Here is a 22,673-nt window from a genome sequence, read left to right on the forward strand (position 1 = left end):
AACCGCCTTGTTACAGGGTCACGGCGAGGCATACTCTAATAAGCATGCACATGATTTGTACATTAAATTTATGGTGACATGACAGTCAGCATCTGTGTTAGCTTTATCACCTCGGGCAGTCAACTGGGCTGAGCTCATCAGACAAAACATAATATCATTATGTCGCCAGATTATTATGTTCCCCGCATCCATGTTCAGACATAATCATGTAAGGATGCAAAGTTAGACTTCTCCAAGGTGGACAGACTTGGCAGCATGATAGGTTTAAAGTACAGTAATTAAATGGATGAAGTGGATTTGGACATGAACTGGTGAAGATAATTATTTTCTGTGTTAAGGGAGAGCCGGGAAAATACAAGCAGATGTAAGCCAGCACATTAAAACGATAGTAAAGATTTAAATCACACTTATTTGTTGCTGTGTAGAGAATAATACGAAAAAAAAGATTGATACCAATCACATTTCAGAGAGTGGAATCAATCATTTTCATCTTACTCTCAGCAAGAAAAAAAATAAGTGTATTAACCACAATGTCTGACGATTCCATTAAATCCTGCCAGACAGGGCAACTGCTTAAAACCTGATTTAACATTATGGTCTAACATTCAGAAAGCTGTTTACGTTGCAGCGGACACTCTGTCTGAAAGGGCTGTGCATGTGTCAGAAATGATGTTTAAGATAATGGTTTTGCTCTTACAGCTCATATTTGACATTCCCAAAAGGAGTGCTTTTATCTCATCATCACAGCCCAGGAGATGTTTGTCTAAAGGATGATTCGGTATATTCCAAGGGACTACTGTGAGATGGAAACCTTGTATATAAAGGCATTTACAAAATCTGTAAGAAAACGTGTTAAAGATTGTCAGAGAGGGTGACATCGAAAGTGATTCTAAAGTAAAACAAAGTCTACTCAGTCTCCTGTGGCTGCTCAATACTACAGATTGACCTTATGGTTTTAGTTACCATAAACCCCAGACAGGTCTGCTAACATCGAAGCCAAGAAGCAATACAATCTGTATCCGAAAGCTTTCATGACTATTCTTCTATTATTCGTACTGCCGAAAATTTACAACCACAATTATTCACGGGTAGCAAGACAGTCCCAGTTTAGTTGAGTTTTATTGCCCTTTTCAAAATCTTGTTGCCAATCTCTCAGTCAGTGCTTCAGCAGATTCCTTTGGATGCGATTCTGAGAACCTAAACAATTCACATGGACTTCTGATGGCCACAGACAGATGCAGAAAGCAGCTTTCTGATTTTTGTGAAATGAATAATGAAAGTGGTGTTAAAAGTATGATGTCTATGGTTAAACGACGGCAGCTAATTTAGATGTGAAGCTGATGGTTCGCTGTCATTAACACCTGCGCCGTGACACAGTCATCACTCCCGTTTTTATTTACCAGTAATTTCATCACCCAAAATGGTGCTACAGATGGAGCTGTACATTTGTGGCTTTATTTAAACGTTGTACCTTGCTATAAAGCTGTCAGCACTATTAATCTGGGGCATAGATTAATGACGGTGATCTACCTTTCATTTGCAAAGCCGCGCACTGTCTCACGTTACTCACGTATAGCGGGTGACCTCGTGTCACCTCTACTGTGACTTTTGCACCTATTTGTTTTAGTCATATGTAAACAAGAAAACATCATTCTTGTTTATCCATGGCAAACAAATGAAAATAGGGACTCATATAGCTCACTGTTAATTAAACAAAGACATTCTTAGTACACATGAAGGAGGTTGTATCAGCTGGTCCCGTGGCAGTCCTCATACAGCTAAACTGACAGGTTCGGATTAGATGTTCACCATTTTATGCCGTGCAGAAATGCTAAGAATAGCTTACAATCGCTGAACTACACTTGCAATACATTGCATTTTATTTCACACGTACCAGTGGCAGGGTCCTCAAAGAGCCCCTGCTGCTCACAATTTGAAATGCAGAACCATGTAACTGGTTACTGGGACCACGTAAATGAAAATAAGGGCATAATGTGAGATCTTGAGGAGTCTTTTTATCTCGACAACCTCCTGCAGAACCGTCAAACCGCTGCAGAGTCCTTGGCTGATGAGTTGGTTGACCTCAAGTCAGCTGGGGGTTTTGATACAAGGCAAAGGGCAAGCGATGACCGGACTGGTCAATCCCTTTTTCCAACTGATGCCACATCCAAACGTGGAGAACTTTTGCTCTTGGAGATGCACAGTGGACCGCAACAGAACCTGTGTTGGGCCCAGACTCTATTCTATCTCAGAAAGGCTTGCCAAAGTGTCATTTTCTATCTTCCCTTTTGTTCAAATGCTTCGTTTGTTTTTGTTTAATACTATACCATAAGTAGAACATCCACAATAAAATGTCTTAACATCCTTTTACATCACCACATAAAATCTACACTACTATAATTTGGGGAGAATATAAGGGGTGTGAGATGTTCCAAACCGTCCTCTTGACCTCCTGGATACATGGACTAAATGGGAAAGAGGAATAATGGTTTCCCAGAGTTTCACAGACCTATAGATTAAAGTTGTTCATGAGGCCCGCCTCTTGCCAGGACACTATACATTATGTCCGTCTTCCCTTTCATTTGTCACCCATCTGTGCTCGTATATTTTGATTAATGCCAGTATAGGATTTTCAATATGACCAATCACTGCCTGCTAGAGCCAAGAGAAAGATTACCATCAAAGGGCCCACCACTGACCATAATTCACTGCACCATCTCCGGTTCATAAGGCTAAAGCATAGTAAAAAAAAAAAAAAGCTTTGGTTCAATATTCTGTATTGACTGTACAGTGAGGTCAAACTTATACGAACTCGGAGGGGAATGAACACTTTGCTCAAACTGTTGAAAGGCCTAATAGATTAGGGGTCCCTGGACAAGCCTCCTGTCATTCCCTCTTTCTCAGTGACCTAATGTACCCAGAGCAGCTGTGTGAGGGCGCTCAGCACTAAGGCCGGGATGACAAGTCATTGCTCAGCTTGATATATGAACTATTACATGTGAAACAGGAGAGTTTGTTGAAAGGCATGATGGCTGTGTATGCTAGTAAGAATATGTCCTCTTTACATGTATTCATCTTTCGTTGAACACAGGATCTTAGTCTAATGTCCATTGTCCAAAACCGGCAGGTACAAGATTATTCAGGTAAACTGCCATTGGATTTCTTATATTGACTATTCAGAGTTTGTCTTCTGCACCAATTTTCTCACCAACTTCACTTATCAGACAAGCTGCCACTCAAGGCGAGCATTACAAGAAGAAATGAAACAGGACAAACATGTATCTTACACAAGGTAAAATGTGGGTTCATGTAGATAATCATGAATGTCTGTAAACAATACTTTTAATCTCGAAATAGTAAAACAAAGGGATGCGTGACCAGGTGCTTCAAGGACAATCGAGCAGAATTTTTACTGAAGTGAAAAGTCAAATAAATGTATTTACACAAACTGAGACACATATCAAAACAAACATTAGTCAAGATTTTTCATGATTTTACACACGTCAGACACGTTCAGAGACATATATTGCAGCTTTGCAGCCTAGCTGTATTGCATTTTTTAGTAGCCAGTATCCAGGTACCTAAAACAAAAAAACAAAAAAACAAAAAACAAATTAAACACTTGAGTGCAGTACTTTCAATGACATCCAATGACACAGTAAAATGTCCTTGATATATTAGAGCTCAGTAAGCTAAACTCAAAAGACCTCCAAAAACATCTGGCACATTAATCACAGCAACACAAACATTATCAACCAGCCAAGATTCAGACCAGGATAATGAAATATACTTACGCTTTCAGCATCATGCTCCAGCCCCGTGTCGTGATGCTCCATCTCGTCGTCTCTGAATTCCTTTATGACCTAATTGAATACACCCCAACACCATGAAGTCAGTGAACTTCAGGTTTCAGTTCATAAGCAATGTTAGCTCTGGTGTTATCTAAAGTTGTATCTCTTATAAGTAGAAATATATGTCAATCTATTCTGATGGCAACAATGAAGTTTAATCTCTTTTTTAAATGGTCTCATTTTCATGGTTCACCTGTGAATGTTGCCCTTAACAGCTGGTCACACTGAAGACATTATATCCATTAAAAACTAGCTGCACAAATCAACCATGGAGCCCTAGTATTTTATCTTGTACAATCAGACATAATAACAGAAAAAATCATTCCTTAAAGGCCCCTTTCTGCAGGAGATCTATCTCCATGTGCTGAGGGCTCGTGTAACCCATCTGGAAAAGACGAGTGCAAAGGCTTTGGCTTTCCTTGTCGAATTAACCCATTTTAATAGAGAATAAGTCATGTGCTATTATGTGTAGCACTCTCTGGACTCTTTTGTGGCTTGAGGAATCTGTCCAAACTTGGAAAGACATAAACTGTGACCAGCGACTAATATTACTAAGCACCTGTTGATGTAAGTTAAGGAAAAAATGCTGCAGACAAAATATCACAACTTACATTTTTTAACCTTGGACCACTTCAGGAAAAAACAGTAAAACCAGTATAACTCCAGAAAATAAACCTGGACCAGCTCCATATAAATAAATACTGTAGAGTGGTCTGGAGAACACTTCCTACCTTCAGCTACTCCGTTTGAATATACAATCTCAATAGGCATTAAACCATATGACTCTCGTGTCAATGTCTTTGAAAAAACATAATGTTTTACACTCATATTTACAGTCCCTTCAAATGTTTGGGCACTTACATGCTAACTTTCAGAAAATAAATCTTCCCTCTCGTCTTGTTTGTTTTCTTTGGCCCTTGAAAGACATCAATGTTCGAAACATATTCTTTGTTTTGTTCAAATGCCTGTTTGTTTCTGTTTAATACTATACCGTAAGTAGAAAATCCACAATAAATTGTCTTAAAATCCTTTTACATCACCACAAACAGGTGAGGTCATGTCAGAGTTGCAGAGAAGACAGCGGCTGACTTACATGTAACAGTTCAGTGTATCTGTCGGGGTCCTTCTCCATCAGAGTTCTTATCTGGCTGTTGTAATGCTCTGAAATACTCTCCTCCACCGCCACAGTGCAGGCCATGGCCCCTTCTTTGCCCAGCAGTGCTGAGGACGCACCTGGTGTAGATTTTAAAAAGGAGAAGTAGACAGTTCAGACGTAAAAAACAAATCAACACCATATTAGCTAAGACTGCAACTAGTAAAACAGGGTTCAAGCTACACATCCTGTATTTTTTTTTATTATACACTTACGTGTCTGACTGTGTCCTTTAGTATGTAAAACTTAAAATTTCTGTACGTTTGAAGTACGATAACAACCCAAGTCAAACCAAGCTATAACACAAGAAATCCCCAACTGTGACCAAAACCATTTGTACACTTGTTTGTTCTTCAAACAATGTCCAACTTATCCACATTCTGATGTATGCTTTTGAGCTGTACCGACCTAATACAAAACCAGCAATGTTCCAGAGGGGTAACAGTGCTGTGGGACGAACTCTGTTCTCAGCCAGGATTTCATTGAACTTCTCAAGGTGTTTCTTTTCTTGGTCCCACATTTCCTGAAAAAAACAATAAAACACAATTAATTCTATCTTTGAATCACAATACAGCAATGAAGCAAGGTACAGTTTTTCTATGTTTGAGCGTAACTTAGAAGAACAACAACAATAATGATTTTGGATGAAACACTGAGGCAAGATCAATACAACTTTCCAGATTCGGCTTTATTGCCCAAATCATATTCTGGTGTAAGATCTACTCATTTATCAGTATAAGTGAATGGAGCAATCTTAGTTTAAGAGGTGATTCCATATTTCTACGAAATGGCAACCCCTCTTTAGGATAAGTTAAGATTAATCCATTAGGATTCCTTTATCTCAAACCTGCCACAAAGGAAATAATGTTCGGTGTCAAATGACATTTGGAGCATCAGTATGATCTGTCTTCTGCAGATTAAAGAACAGTAACGCATTTTATAAATCAGGTACACAGTGATGCCAGTTGACAGGCTTCAGCCCTACTTCAAAGCTCCGTCCGTACCTGGATAAGAGGTCCAGTTCTTGATCGGCCCAACACTGCCATCTGGCCGGCGTAGATGCAGTTGGCCCCGTATTCACCCGCATGGTCCACGCGCAGGATGCGGTCCAACATCTCCTTCTCCTCACTGTCGCGTGGGGGCGGGACCACACTGTAAGCACGTGAGCTCAGCTGCACGGGCACTGTCACATACAGTCCATGGTTAGCTAACAGCTCACAACACACTGACAAACACATAACGACAATGAAGCCTTAAGGAAATTATTTTGAGTGCTTTTAAGGACCTCAAGGCTCAAAGCGTGTCCTTAACTCGTAATAAGCTACCCCAAAAATGTGTTCCCTTATGTAAAAAAAACAGCATAGACCAGCACCAAAACAACATATGCTGGTCTTGCTAGTGACTGGTCACTAAATGGTCACTGGTCACTTAAAAAATTATAATTTCACAAGTATTTGGATAAACGCTTACGGGTATAAATGTGTTGTAGCTACGGAGCTAGCTGGTAAATTATGTTCTCCTGTATTACAGAAATGACAAAACACACAATCTCAACAGTGTTTGCCATCTGTTAGCTAACAAGTCGGCTGTTGGACATTATGTCCAGTTGAGCTCCTGTTACCCTGCGGCTCATGACTCAGCAAAAGCATGTCAAAAGAACAGTACTTCGAAAAGAAAATATCTGAAATAACCCGGTAGATACATATGAGTCCTAAAGTGTTTTTAGCATTTTTAGCACTTAAGCTCTTAGCTGTCGCTACTAAAGTAAACTACAGACCTACAGCTTACCTCTGTGTTTTAAACACTGACGAATCATCGCTGGACCGACAATATTAGACCAGCCATACATAGCTGTGTGTGCGGCTCTTTGCATAGTAGCCACGTTTTAGTTCAGGTACCAGGTACCTGTGTTATCAAAGGCACGTAGAAAAAATTATGCAAACTGTCATTGAAAATGTCAGAGGGTGGACGTGGGTGTCGCATGCGTATGACGTAAGCGCGTAACGACTTGCACCACACTGCCTTCCGAGAGCGCACTGCTATAAATGTGTGTTAAAAGCAGTGATGGGTTGTTGTAACTAAGTACATTTACTCAAGAACTGCACTTAAGTACAATTTTCGGATTCTTTCACTTCACTTGAGTATTTCCATTTTCTTTATAACTCCACTTCACTAGATTGTAGAGGCAAATTATTTGCAGATTACTGCCTGCACCAGAGCCACAGTTGTACACTTTTTAATGTAATTAATAATCAGAAATTCCAAATCCAGTAACCACAAGAACAAAAAACAAAAAAAAACAGTAGTTGATATTTAAGTACATTTATTGCAGTTCATAAATTGCAGTTAATATCAGATACTTTAAGACTTTTACTCAAGTACGTGTCATATGGGTGAGTTTTACTTTTACCAAAGTAATATTTTAACACAATAGCTTGACTTTTACTCAAGTATGGCTTTTTGATACTCTATACAAGACTGGTTAAAGCCCTCTTTGGTTCTAGGTTAAAATATCTCTGATATGCAGACCTATGCAAAATATTTAGACATTTACGACAATATTCAGACAGTCACAACATAAGTGCTTCAGCTACTTCCGATGGAATGTCAAATCTGAACAGATTTGCATTATGTCATTGGCATTATTTTAGTCCGTGAAGCACGACTGTCTACAGAAACTCTTCTCGTCTAATAAAGTCACCACGTCTGCTGTCATACTGTGGCAGTGATTCATTTTTCACAATTTGTCTATGCAACTCCGGGGTTTTTCACTAGATGGCATTATGTTTCTTTAATGTTCATTGTTCCGCTATAACACTTGGGTTTTTTAATCGTTTTTATTCACAAATAAACTTAGCTGTGGAGGCCTGATATTATTCTTTGGAGGTAACATGTCAAATAAGGAATCAGTGGGCCTAAAATATTCAGTGTGGAGGCCCATGCAGGTCATCACGGGAGCAAGGTTAAAGGAAACTGAGACACGAACTACCTAAGATAGCTTTTAAAAGTCATGGATCCAGTATTGTTTATTTTTTTATATGCATGGTGTAAATCAGAAACACTCAGATCTACTGTATAACCATCCATCTAGGCTCTATAGCTGCTTATTGCTGTGCAGGGTCAGTCTCCTGGACAGGTCACCAGGCTGTCACACATGGCGGTAGCACAACATAAACAAATCCACACTTAACGGGCAATTTAGAGTTCATGTAGTCCACCTGACCTACATATCTTTGGCCTGTGGTAGGAAACCACACACTTTAAAAAAATAAAGTAAATATAGAAAATCATCTTTTGGCCAGACACTGTCTGGTTTTCTGTGTCAAACTAATCATGAGTGCATCTTTTGTCTGGGCGTGTTATGTAAGTCTGACAATAAGACAATTAAGCAAGGAAAACAACAGAGTCTATGGAGCGATCAGTGTCATTGTTGATGGTCTACAGATGGCAGTGTTGCACAGATAAAGGCCTTCTCAGGCCAGTTTTTACTTTGTAAACTCCAGCCGTACCCAGTTTTCAATATCACTTCAGTTTCAGTAAAAGCATGTGTTACTGCAGTGTGGCCCTCAAAGCATGTAGAACAATTAGATTTCAAATGCACAAACCCAACTTTAATCAATTAATTCTAAAAATGTAATGTGTTTGCTCTGAGCTTCTGTGTTATCTCTCAGTTTCACAATATTAGTCAGCGTTATTTATTATTGCCTGTTTGACTCCTGTCTTGAAAGAGCAGAAAAAAAACACAAGCGTTTCTACAAAGCACATAAAATAGTGCTGGGACGCAGGAATCTGTGGAATGGTGGGGTTGACTGCTGCAGAGCTGTGATGGTCATGAGTAAACAAGGCCAAGACAGTGAATGGCGGGGTGTGTCGGTTTTCTGTGTGTGTGTGTTTGTGTGTTTGCGGTGAGACGCCGGTTATGTGCTTCCCTATCTGTCTGTCTGACTGTGGGTGGCTACGCATGTGTGGCTGTACATCGGTACGTGTGGGTTGCCTTTGTCCTCTCCGCGTGAGTGTGTGTGTGGTTACAGGTGCGAGCAAAGCTGGATTAAGAACAGGGTAAAGCAAGTAACTGCTCTGGGGATTTATAACCCCTTGGGCCCCAGAAGCTCAATCTCCTATGTGTCACTGGGTTTTGCTAATTTGTTTGAGAATGTGTTCCTTAAAAGCACAATATAAACTAAGGTGTGTCCTGCATTATTATCAAATCTTGTGGCCAGATCTTGTAAAGAGGCCTTTCTTATTTAATTTTAAAGGCGCACCCCACCAAATTCCACTCCTGTGGCTCAAAAGGGATCAGAGTGCCAACGGGCCTGACTTTTACAATACCTATCTCTGACCTGTAAAGGTAAAAAAAAAACAGTCCTTATTTCTTGTTTGTTAATTAGTTTTAACAAAAAGGAACATCGTATGTATAAAAGGACAGGAAAAAATGTAAGCGTTTATCTAATCTTAGAAGTAGGTTGTCGGTTCGATTCTTATAAATTCCCTCTGCTTAAACAGCATGAGTGCTTTTGTGCTTAGCAATAAACTGGGCTGATTAGAATACTAACATAAAAGGGCCAGAATGAGGTTATTAAAGGGCAACATTTGGCCTTCAATCACCAGTTGAATAGGTGTGATGAAGAACCCTGATGATGTCTTATAGAGTTATACAGTTGCATTATAGTAAATGTAGAATCCAGCATTTTTCGAGCTTGACATATAAGGTCCTGAATGCGGAGATATCTCAGTCCTTGCTGCTTGACTTGTCCACCAGCTAGTCCGTAACTGTGTTTGCCTGCTGTCTGGTGCTGTGCAGAGCTTTCTCACCGAAAACAGCCGCATGCTGCATCTGAAAATGAGAGTGCTGTGAGAGTGAAGCAAAACAGTGAAGTTGTGGGCCAGACGGATAAACAATGAGGTTGAACTCTCTGTAAAGATCCCTATAGCTGAGGGGAGCTGCAGTTTCAGGTGATAAGTGATTCATTTCACATTGTTTTCACATTTCCATATGTTGCTTTTCTAGTACTTTAAAGTGTCCTTTCTTGGGCTCCAAATGTATTCCCGTGGTGTACATTCCTAAATAAAACTGTGTTCAATTAATCTTTATCCCAGATTTACACACAGAAAACCAGGTGCCCAGTAGTATTGTTCCAGGCTAAGAATAGTTGTTTTGGGTATCTTGGCTTATGGTGAAAGTTTCGTTAAAGGGTAATTCCACCAATTTCGGATGTTAAGTGTGTTTACAGGACTTGGGGAAAACTACTGCATATGTTAAATAAAGTAGTATAAAGCCTTCTGTTGCTCTAGAGGAAGCTTCATGTAATCTGATATATTACTTCCAGTGATGTCACTAAGGACCTGAATTGTGTTGCTAATGTCGTCGCCAGGATACTAAACGCGGTCCACGGGTCTCATTGCACTCCTAAAACACTGTTATGGACAGTTTAAAAACAAATGATCAAAATCAATGCAGCAGAACCAGAGATGTCTCCTTTTTATTCCACATATTCTTCTTCCTTTTTTGTTCCTGTTACCCACAACGCAACTTAGCCATTGAGTGACATCACTGGAGGTATTTATCAGATTACACGCAGCTTCCTCGTGAGCCACAAAAGGCTTTATAATATCATTTAACACATCCAGTAGTACTCCCAAAGACATGTACGCAAACTTTAATGTGTAAAATTGGTGGAGTTACCCTTAAATAATCTAATGTGTGCACTGTAATTAATGAAAGCAAAAGAGGACATGCAGAGAGCAAAGCAGAAGAGACGTCGCGGGCCAGTGTTGACTCAACAGGCCTGGGTGTGGGGAGCCAGGGGATGAATACCTCGACATCACTTGGTTCACGATGATGTCAGGTCCAGTGGGTCTTGAAGTGAAGCTTGAGACGGGGGCTTGATGTCTGTGGACAGACTGGAGTGTGTCTGGCACACTTGGGACACTTTGGAGGATTTGTGGAGGGAAAGGCCTGAGCCTTTCAACACAAGCGGTTCTCAGAAAGGTTTTGGAAAGGTGTCTCACAGGTGTAACGTCTATCCCCAAAGAGCAAACACTGATTCTCAGATTATGGTTTAACAGACACATTTGGTGGGTCATGTTTTCCTGCCCTCGAGTTTGTTGAGACTGATGAGGGGATTAAAGAGCAAACCACAGAGCACGAGAAACAGTGAGAGCGGTATATGTAAGCGTCTATATACCTGTATGTATGACTGTGTTTGTGTAATGTTTGCATGCATCCATGGACGTGTGTGAGTCTGCACACCCTTGCTCCGAGGCTCTGGTCAGACAGTGCATAGCTGTGGTGGGACCCAGGCTAAGTGCCTCTAGACTACAGTGAGTCAACAATGTCTGCTCTCACTGAGAGGAGACATGATAGGTCTTGTCTCGTTTGGTCCCTGACTGGTGTGGCGGGACACCCAAAGCTTGTGTGTGTGTGTGTGTGTGTGTGTGTGTGTGTGTGTGCGTGTGTGTGTGTGGATGTGTGTGTGTGTGTTGCGTGCATGATTTTAAGTAAAATTAGTTATTTACTCAGATGCAGAATATATGACGGCGACATGCGTCAGTGTCTGCGCTTACGCACGTAATATTGTTTTGGACAACCCTCCCCTCAAATAAATTTAAAAAGAATGAATTTGGTTTAAAGCTTTATGAGTCTTTTGAGTCCTGGGTGATATTTTTACTGCAGGATCATCATCTCCATCACCTCAAACTGGAAACTTTCAAAAGTCTTTGTGGGATTGGTCAGGCGTAGTGGAGGGAATTGTTCTCTCATAGTTATGTAAAGCTCTACAGTGACGAAAGTAATGAGAATCTTAATTGTTTAAAGAAGGCTCGGGGGGAATGCAAATATCTAAAGGGGTATTCTAGCGATTAAGCATTGCACTTAGCATTGTTCTTCCAAAGCACAAGGTGTTTTATTTTGAAAATTGATTGGATTGCACTATACCATTCCGCTGTCTGACTTCCTTCTCGGCTCGACCTGCTCAGTGTGTCCTGACACGGCTGCTGCCGCTGAAGCTGGCATTATCAGGTTTAGTTCCTGGAAGTTCTCTCTGCATGATAAGAAGGTTAAACGTCATCGTGTATAATAGAGGGGGGGATTCCCTTTTCAGCAAACAGTGAATGCTGAAAATAAGGCCAAACTTTGAGATTAAATAGATGCTTGACTAGGATGAATTGTCTGTAAGTTTCCCCTCCTACTTAAGAATGAGAGTATTATCCAAAATCCTTGTAAAAGCTTTGTTTACCAGTTCTTGGCCTAAAATAAATTACCACACCAAGCCAGTAAAGACTTAAAAAACACATATATAGAGTTTTAGATCTTACTGGAGTTGATAAAGTTTGACCGTCTTTACTAGGAGACTAAGCTTTATTACACAAGGGTGCAGAGCCTCACTCTTGAGGCCCAGCAGGGTTTGTTGTTTACTTGCGCCATGGGACTGCCATGCCCATGAGTACAGTTAAATACTTGATTCATAAATATTCTATATCCTCCTATAGTCGGGGTTGGCTCCTATCCCAGGATAAACATATATTCCCTCTCACACCACAGGAAAAGGCTCCAGTTGACCAAACCTGCATGTTTTTTTAGGCTGTGCGTGGAGCACTTGGAAACAAGAGAGGAACCGTGGCCCATAGGGTGGTGACACACTAACCCAGTTACCTGTATTCACTTATCGGTTTTATCTGCAGGGATTTGGGCATTCTTCCCATTTTCCAGGTACTTTTTCGCTGTGACATCAAGGAGGCATGCTGTTACAGATACTCCTGCCATTTCACTTTCCGAAGGCCCCCGGTCTGGGTGGTGGTTGCTCTCTGCTTCTTAGTAGTTAGGAAACACTAAGGATGAATATCACAATTGAAACAGAAGATAGAAATATTTGAAGAAAAAAAAAACACGCATTCTGGGGGCCAAACTTGCTGTGAGGTGACCTTCTATCATTGTGATTTTATCTAGCGTTTGCAACGTTAGCAAGTACGCAAACTGGCAGCTACTTGTGGGGGCAGATGGGCGGTGCTGTGTTGTACATTCAACAACGTATGCTTAAAATTGTAATTCTAACCATACACTCACTTCATATCTTGAGAACACACATTTCGATATCCTGAAGTTTTCATTTCAAATGAATTTCAAACTTAGTACTTAGTTATGCTAGTTGTTATTTAGTGTAGCCTTGTTATTAAAAGTATACTTATGTTCATGTCGTTTATGATACAATGTCAATATGCTTTCTTGAGGTGTACTTTAATGTTGCTTCATCACTGGTGCACTGATCTCCAAGCAGTGCACTTCAGTCTTCATTCATGTCAAGTTGTCCTCAAGAGCGCAGCACCAGAAAGTGTCCTCAGATGGCCCCTAGAGCCTGTTTAGAGTCACATGCCACTTTTTTATGACCTTTGATGGAGTGCTGTTGTTGCTCACAAATATTGGTTGGGCTGCTCTTGAAATATAAATTCTTTAACTGCATGGTATTCCCCTTGAAAACAACAGTTCGTTATTCCAAACTGTGACAAAACTAGGTTGAGAGAGAAATTAAAGTTATGCAACATTGTTTAAAAAAGCCAACCATTTTATGGTTTGGTGGTATCCCTCTGGAAAAGGGCAAGATGTCTCATAAAATACTACCAAAAAGGACATTCGTTTTCGGATTTAAATTCACCAAGTCTGCTCAAAGCCACCACCTCACCCTTTTTATAGATGGCTGTACAAGACTGAAACCAGAGGAAAGTGATTTCTCTTCCATTATTGAATTGTTTACACTCAAAAATCTATCTTGTGCACCATACAGGCCTAGTTAAATCACACTCTAAACCGCCCGTTTTCATGGACACTGGAGAGTGTATTTAGCTACGTCTGGTACAAGTTAAATGGCCCTTGTTTGTCTGGCACTATTCCTTCCAGTGATATATATATATTATTTTTTTTTTTTTACACCACTGGGATGAGAGATAAATGTTTAAATCTGCTCCTTATTGTGGGGGAATTGAAAACCCATGCGTGTTCAGGCAAAGAGATTTCTGAATGAACCAGTTGGATAATAACCACCATTTCGGATCGGAAGCCAGCAGAGAAAAACACATTTATAGCCAGCCCGACGCAGGACTGTTTAAAGAAGCATGTAAACAAGCTTGGGTAAATGAGTCAAGAAGCAGCCTACAGCCTAGTCAACAAAAATTAGATGTACCTCAATGACAAGCTGGGGCACATTGGATGGTTTATATAAAGAAGGTGTGCTCACTGTGGGAATCGACCAAAACAGGTGGAGACAAACTGTGCTCCTTTTTTGAATAAAAATGTGCATTGTTCTGTTATACTATCCTGGTAAGAGTCATCATGGTTTTCACATTTACTCTCATTTTTAAACACAGAGGCAGATACATTTAGGGAAACAATCCATTTAAAGGGTGTGATGGCAAGCCGAGCAGCCCTTCATTTATGAAACCTGTCATTTAACCAGCATTTCCCGTTAGCCACAGGATGTGGCTCTCTTCTGCTTTGCCATCCCGGCCTTTTGCTGTCCTATATGGTTTTCCGGAAGTCGTGTTTGTGCTCTTTGATTTACAGAGTGCAAACTGCGGGTTTCCAGTGTTTGAGTACACACTGTAGTACAAATGGCCTCGCAATAGGAAGTTGAGTGATGAGCGCTGCTGCTGAATTTTGGGTACGCCATGTGGGCAGATACATGATTTACTGTAGCGTACGGTGCTTCTTCTTTTTTCCCCAGCATTTTTATGACTTGATTTAAATAGAAGAAGAAAAAGCGATGGATAGAATGAACGGATGGATAGACGTTGTTTGAGTTTTCAAAACGCATTAAGGCGGCGTTAACTAGTTTAGCTGGTTTTCAGGTTGTTTAAGTTCGAGCACAAATCCGAAAACAATTTGTACATTTCAGGGTAATTTTGTGTCTTAGGTGCTGCTAGGACTGTCAGAAAGCACATGTTAACTGCCTTTTATGCTCTAATTGTCAACAGCCGGGACTCAAATGAGTGCTAAACAGATGGCAGCAGTCCAAAAGACATAAAGTAAGAAGCGAAACAGACCAGACTGTGGCTGCTCTCTGTGGTAGTCAGAACATAAAAATATGATATTACAACAACAGCAGCCAGTAGTAGCAAATCTGCCGGTCATCACTTCACCATTTCACCACACTGTAGTCAACCCATTTGTTTTCCACCCTTGAAAAAGACAATGTTTTTAGAGAACGCAGGGAGTGGATGATTCCCTAATAAATGTCACAACCACCATCTCGGCCTCCCCCTCAGTTCTTCCCGGTGATATTTTTAGAAGGGGCCGCAATCCACAAGTGAAAAGGCGAGGAATTGTTTTTGTTGATCCTTGTCTTACCACTTCAGTGCGGTGACTCGTGATGAGCTGGTGCCTCCATACGTCACAAGAGGCCAGAGTGAGTGGGAGTCAGGCTCCGCGCTCTATTAAGGGGGGAGCCAGTCGCCCAGGTTATTGGGCAACGAGTGACGGGGGACCGTCCCGCGGATTTCCACTCGCTGCTATTTTAGGGTAGCTGCAGGTCTGTTTTGAGTTTAGAGTGAAACCACGATATCCTATTAAGCATTGTTAAAGTAATTGGGCAGTGTTTACTCAGAGGGCCTGCCTGTTTAAACTGAGGCTCCTGAGTCTCTGCAGATGCTACGTGAGACGGATTAAGAGCGTGGATGGACGGATAGATAGATGGAAATATATCAAGCTACAACTTACACCCACTCACTATGTCCGTACACACCTTTTTTAAATGTCTGTGCTTAACATAGTTTCATATCTTTTCAACTCGACCGCAAAGAGTGAATTTTCTTCTAGACAATACACATTAAAGGTGCACTATGTAGTTTGGGGGGAAGACATTATAATCCGAGAGGAAAGTTCTTCACTTACATTTTCATGACTGAATGAACTGAATAAACAAACTGACCTTAAAGGACAACAACATTTCATACTGCCACCTTTCTAGCTTCAAACAGTGTTCTGGTGACCTTATTTTTCTTCTAAGAACAGTTTACTAATGTGTTCTTTGGAAAAAATAAATACTTCTGAGTTTGTATTATTACCTCATTAATATTGTGAACATTATAATTCTGAGTTTTAATTTCTTCTCCACACTACATAGTGCCCCTTTAATAGACATATTTAAGGTGTAAATGTGCCAGTTAGCCAAAAGCCTATTATTCAACTGAAGGCACACAATCACACCAGAAATGAAGCAGTATGAGAGGTCTGACTCTTTGCCTGCAGCTGCAAGAGTTCAGCCATGTTGTGGCCTTCTGGCTGACGTCCAGCGTCTCCACTTTGTTTGGACGGACTGCGGCTTGGTCAGCTGTGAGGCACACGCAGGTCAGACCCAACCAAAACTCACCACTAACTGACACATAAAGCACAGTTACCCAGTGTTGTGCCTGTGGCTTGAATTTAGTCTTTCAAAGAGTGTGCAATTTCTATGTGTCATTTTGTTATTCTTTTCACAGAGTAAATGCAGATGACTGACTGATTACATAACATTTCACAATCGTTTTTTTTCTAAACCCAATTAGATTTAACTAAAGCAATCTGTCTCATTCCTGTACAATTTATGTCAATTCAAATGTTGATTACATGTGAGACGTGGCTGATAGTGAAATCATATCATGGAGACAAGCTGCAAAACTAATAGAGATAATTGGTCATTACAGAGAAATTAAATAGCTCACATCCCTTCATTATTAGGTTTTCGCGTGCTTCAGGCATTTCATTGTTAAGTAGCCGAGATATTACACTGACAAAACAACAGATTTTAGAAGAAAATGTATCAGATAAGCTCAAACTCTCACAATCAATGTATTCTTTTAGACAGACCTGACATCACAATTAAACACTGTCTTTGCAGCATAAGAGGAAGCAGAGACGACCTTTAGAGCTATAAAATGAACTCATCTTAAGATTTCTTAAATCATGTGACACATTGTGATTCCGTTATGAAACTTGAGGAAGTGGAAAACTGTTATTTTTGGAGAACATTCCCAATTGTGTTTCTTTGTGTTTCCTCTTTACAGTGACATTGTCAAAAGAAGCCATGAGACGTATAACCAAGCAGCCAACACAACAACAAAATCATGCTCAGAGACCTATACTGTCTTATAATAATTTGAGAGTTATTTTATAGGAAACTGAATCATCTGCTTGGTGGGTAGTTTTTAAAGATTTAAGCAAGCACAATGAATGACAAACAGTAACTGACATTGAATTGTTTATTTACATTGTTTGTTTGAGAGAGGGCGCTCCAAAGCAATCCTACGCCACCTCTGCCATTTTCTCCAGCTGGCCATCATCCCGCGTGGTTTTCCTCTGAAGGGTAATCACAGCACAGACTCATTCAGACACCTTCTGGTTCCAGGGCAGTTGAGAAAATGATGGGAAACCATCTGCTGTCTGAGAAGAAAAAGAGCATCTTTACTGTGTCTGAGGTTTGGAGATGTCGGGTTGAGATTAGAGTCACCCAAAAAAAAAAAAAAACCTGTGGCGCAGCAATTGCCCTGCTAATTCTGAATGGGTTATGTAACTGAAGTGTCTCTTAATAGAGAGTGAAATTCAGATTAAAGGTAATTTGCATAGAGAAAAAGCTGGTGAGGGCCAGGCTCAGAGCTTTTATGAAGGGCCTGGTCCTCCATGTGGCATCAAAGTAAGATATGTGGGAATTATTTGCTTCATTGCCGAGAGTTAGATGACAAGATGAAGACCACTCTCATGTCTGTCCGGTAAATATACAACTTCAACCAGAAGCCTGTTAGCTTAGCTTGACATAAAGACTGGAAGCAGGGGGAAACAGCTAGCTAACAAGTTCTGTCCAAAGGAAACAAAAAGGGTTTTTCATCCTATCTCTGTATGCTGATAAAGATAGATGCAAAGAGCAAGACCACTGTCATTCATGTCAGGTAAATATACGACAACAGCCAGCTTAGCTTAGCATAAAGACTATAAGCAGGGGGGCAGTTAGCCAAGCTCTGTCCAAACGTAACAAAATCCTTTTTCGTCTTGTCTCCGTATGCTGATAAAGAAAGATAAGAAGATCAAGACTTTTCTTGTATTTATCTGGTATAAATACAACTACAGCCAGCAGCCTGTTAGCTTAGCTTAGCATAAAAAACTTGAGGCAGGGGGAGCTAGACAGCTAGCTAGCAAGCTCGCTGCAAGGTAGCAAAACCCTCTTTCCTCTGTTAATAATAAAAAAGTTTCACAGATATTTTTTTTATGTTATAATACTTTTTGGTTTATATTATATAATATTCAGAATTGTATATTATAAACTAAGAGGGGACCTGATTTCGTCTGGGCAAACTTGACAAATGAAATCCCTCATAAAACTGTCTCCTTGCCAGTTTACTATTCTTTCATTATTCATTCATCCTGCAGTGAACCCAGGTGGTAAGACTCCTTCCAGTAAACATATTTCAATGGGGACTTCTGCGGTGGGAGTTGGAAAATTCTCTAACACAGGCAGCTGTTTCCCTCTGCTTCCTGTTTTTATGCTAAGCTAAGCTAAGCTAACGGGGCACCTGCCGTGGTATCCATGTTCTCATCTAAAATCTTGGCAAGAAGGCAAACAAGTCTGCTCCCAAAATGCGCTTAATTAGTGTATTTCCCCAAAATACACTTATTTGTGTCAAGCTACTTCTTTGACAGTGGGTGAATAATCAAGCTGTGAGTATTTGGACTTCTTATGAATGACTCCTCAGCAGGTGCCAAGGCAGTAAGGTGGTAAATACTTTTAGGCTCAAATCACTCACAGAGGCATGCGAGACTGGTCCAGAGTCCAGAGACTGACGAAACAGGTCTGACACGCACAGATAAAGCACAAACACAGCATGGTCCTCATCGTATCCACTATCCCTGCACTTCACAGCAGCCCTGACACACAGAATGCTGGTAAGAGTCAGAGGTTAATCTCAACTGCGGAGCGGAGCAGCGAGGACAGAACAAGATGGGACTTTGGGTAAAAGCGGGAGGGGGAGCGCAGCGGAAGACAGAGCCCAGTTATAATTGCTTGCGTAGGCTGACACATCTGAATTTACAGGCTGCGCTGGAGCTGCGCCACTCATTTAAGATGCTTATTTAAGAGCAAAGAGAGAAAAAAAAATACAGAGCAGATATTTTGTTCACTTGTTTCTTAATCTGTTTTAAGCCCCTCCCTTTGCTTTGCTGTTGCTAAATTTGTCCCCCTTGCTCAAACGTAAGAAGCCAAAATGACACCATTATTTTGACTAGACTGTTTTTCCTCCCAGGGAGAGAGGCCAGAGGAAGTGTAGGTGACCTAGACTGGTTAACCACCGCTTTACCACGGGTTGGCTGGGGCACTGCCACCCCCGCAGCGTAGCCACCCTCTGCATCCACCGCATGCCAGGTCCACATTACTACTACTACACGGCATGACCGCGAGTGGCCCCGCTCCAGTGCCAGCCTCCCATCGGGTCCTTGCTGGGTGCTCTCTCTCTCTCTCTCTCTCCATCCATTGGTGTAAACAGTCTGGCCATCGTCTGGCACGGAGCTCATTTGGGTCTTATTTACAGGCCAAACGTGTGTATGTTTGTGTACATTAACCCATCTTGGGCCCGGAACAGCAGTTTTCACAGCTCTTGGTCTTCATTATATACGCACGACTCTGTGTGCGGGTTGTTTTTTTTTGTGCTAGTTTTTCTCCATAAGTTGCAACACATCCAACCTCAAGCCTCATCAGCTGAAGAGTCTTGGCTCAGATGCTGCTGTGAAGTTTATTCTGGGCGCAACAGAGGAGATATTAAGCCTGTTAGCCTCCAATCAGAGAACCCCTAGAAACTGCACATTTATTAACAACCTCTATGGAAGTTTACAAGCAAACAACACGGCAATTTCAGGCCAACATATGTAGACCTTGTATTGGGGAGACCACATGGGCCCCTTTTTCCAGAAAAGTTCTCACACACTCCTAAAAATGTCCCGCTACAGCCAAGAACCAGATGTTGTCATCCGTCTACTGTTGATTAGAAAACACAAACACAGCCGGCCACAGCGATTCAAGCAGTCCATAATGTGAGTAAAAACAGAAAGCGAGGACATACTAGGTCTCTTTCTCAGTGTTTGGCCTCTGGGTATTATTTGGGACAAAAAGGTGTACTGTAAACACTGCAGCCTGTGCTACAGTGACACACACATACACACACCGCCCACCCCACTGGTTGTGGTACACTGCCTGAGGTGTTTCGGACCATTTCTTGGTGGTAGCAAAACTCTGGGGGACTGAGACATAACACAACAGTCGGTTAGACCATGGATATCTTCTTTGTTTAGATCTGTCTGGCAGCTACATTAGCCTTTGTCACACTAATTTTTTCTTAATCTGACATTGGTTAACGTTGAAGCCAGCAGGGTAAACTGTGGGGACGACAAAACGTCATTTTGAACTTTCTGACCTTCGGTCCACACGTCATAACACACCACACCTAAAACACATCAGTTCAAAATATTTATTTCTGACTAATATCTTCACCACAATTATAGCCCCACTTTCCTGTCCTACTGTCAACTCCGATTGCGCCACAGAACAACGCATTCAATTCCAACCTTTCAAAGAATTTCACATTCAAATGAATTCACACGTGTCATGTTACATAATTCTCATCGTTTTGCACTAGAAGCTAACTGAAGGGCTGCATAAAAAGCACTAGCCGGAGGAGAAAACATAAAGTGATGACTCATTTTTGAAAGAATAATAATCTCATATTTGCACATGGCGAGACACAGGACCTGGTGGTGGTCTGCCTCTCTGCCGAACTTTCCATGTTTCTTCCCTGCGGTGATGATGGTGGTGTTAGTCCCAGTCGAGACAGTGTCATACTTTCCTGCGCAGCTGTTCAGCTGAAGTTTTCCTCTGTGACTTTACCAGAGTGGCCATCATAACAGCACTCGATGATGCCGTTCAGCAGACTACAAAGAGCTTAAGAAGACATACTCTTGTTTGTACAGTACATTAATTTCATTCAGTGATGAAACCATGTCTCTGTAAATCCCTCAGACTTGCACACATTCTTTTATGCACATAAACAGAAACGTACTGTTAACGTCACTGTGCTCCCTCGTCCGCTGAACCATCACTTCCCCTTTACAGTTAAAAGTGCTGAAGGCATATGTTCTTCTATGCAAAAAGAATTTTTACTTTTAATATTTTGCCACGTTTTTTGTCATCTAACTGCTCAACTGGGACATTCCAGCTATTATTCTGATTTTTCTGAAATATTCATTATTTTTCAGGAAAATTTCTCATTCATAAAAATGGACCAAATGTTTAAAATTGACACATTTCCACATTTTTTACACTTCTCGTGAGCTCATCAGCTAGGAACTTTGAGGCCAGAAAGGAAATGCCACATGGACACCAACACCTAGTTATTCTCACCCTTTTTCAGGTCTTATAAATGTTTAATAAATGTTTTTATTGAAATTCTAATTAATACTTTTTAAAAATATTCGGAATAATTAGTCCCACTTGCCAAATCTATACTCCTACAGCTGCTTCATTATATAAAGTTGAGTTAGCAATGCAGTTTAGCTCCCGCCAGATATTCAAACTATGCAGTTGAGCGATATTGTCCATTGGGTATTACTCAACTTCAGAATCCCATTCATACTTATTAGACTTTCCCCCACTAATCCAACTCTTTGTACTCTTTCAACTACTCCTATATACAAAATAAAGACATCAATGCAATACAGCATCTCTGATGGAAATTGTGTACTTCATGTAGAGACATGTCAATTTAAGTCTTACACAGGTATGTTCAATGTAACTGTATAACGTGACCGGTGACCTTGTTTTATGACCCATGTAAGGTACTGAGTAATCACTGAAGGTTATCACTTCCTTCTCTGTGAATTATTTCTTAAAGTCCGGGAGGAAATGAATTAGTTGCTGTCAGAGTGAAAACACACCCAAAGAGACAGATAAATACCAAGTTTTCCTCCTCATAAATTAAGTCATCACTTTGTAACAGACCTGCGTGTTGCTCTGTGAATGCTCCTCTTGTACAAGATTAAACCTTGTTGAACTTTGAGCTGGGACGGCTGTGGCTCAGAGGGTAGAGCAGGTCAGCTATTGATCAGAAGGTCGCTGGTTCAAATCTCAGCTCTGGGATAAGCTGAGCTGCATGTTGAAGTGTCCTTGAGCAAGATACTGAACCCTAAATTGCTCCTGACGTGCAGTTGACATCTTGCATGGCGGCCTCTGCCATCAGTGAGGGCCTGTGATGAGCTGGTGACTTGTCCAGGGTGTGCCCTGCCCTCGCCCACAGGCAGCTGGGATTGGCTCCAGCCCCCCCCCCCCCCCCCCCCCACAAAAAAAAAGGATAAAGTGATTACATACAATGGATGGACTTTGAGCTGATTCCAATCTCCTTCCTTCAGTTCTAAATTATTGCAGATTTATTTTAACAGCATCAGCTTTTCAACACTTCTCTGGGTTCTTTTGTTTCCGTCAATGTTACTTTGTTCCCAAAATGTTTCAAAATGAACCCCTCTTTAATTCCACATAAGAGAGATGTCACACTTTGTGACAAAGTTGTGTAATGACATTACATTTTCCACTTGCAGTGCAAGTTTCAGTGCAATAAGATGACTAATTAACCAGACATAGTCTGCTTTTTTTCCCGTATCAGCAACTTTTTTG

General features: G+C 41.0%; 1 protein-coding gene across 1 annotated transcript; it reads right to left on the reverse strand.

Annotated features, from left to right (window-relative positions):
• Positions 1-3,324: 3,324 nt before the first annotated feature.
• coq7 (coenzyme Q7 homolog, ubiquinone (yeast)) lies at positions 3,325-6,998 on the reverse strand. Its single transcript, XM_030424763.1, has 6 exons — positions 6,793-6,998; positions 6,009-6,187; positions 5,413-5,527; positions 4,945-5,084; positions 3,795-3,863; positions 3,325-3,581 (listed from the first exon to the last, which is right to left on the reverse strand). The coding sequence occupies exons 1-6, from the start codon at positions 6,875-6,877 to the stop codon at positions 3,504-3,506; spliced, it is 666 nt and encodes a 221-aa protein (XP_030280623.1). The 5' UTR covers positions 6,878-6,998; the 3' UTR covers positions 3,325-3,503.
• Between the last annotated feature and the right edge of the window lie 15,675 nt (positions 6,999-22,673).

Source organism: Sparus aurata, chromosome 1 (genome assembly GCF_900880675.1).
Source record: "Sparus aurata chromosome 1, fSpaAur1.1, whole genome shotgun sequence".
In the NCBI taxonomy this organism is placed as follows: domain Eukaryota; kingdom Metazoa; phylum Chordata; class Actinopteri; order Spariformes; family Sparidae; genus Sparus; species Sparus aurata.

Excerpts from the sequence above, each read along its gene's own strand:
- coq7 (XM_030424763.1), bottom strand. The coding sequence starts at position 6,877 with ATGCAAAGAGCCGCACACACAGCTATGTATGGCTGGTCTAATATTGTC. Across the intron at positions 5,085-5,412 it reads CATTGCTGGTTTTGTATTAG|GTGCGTCCTCAGCACTGCTG; the intron begins GTCGGTACAGCT and ends AATCTACACCAG. Across the intron at positions 3,582-3,794 it reads TGGAGCATGATGCTGAAAGC|GTACCTGGATACTGGCTACT; the intron begins GTAAGTATATTT and ends TTTTTGTTTTAG.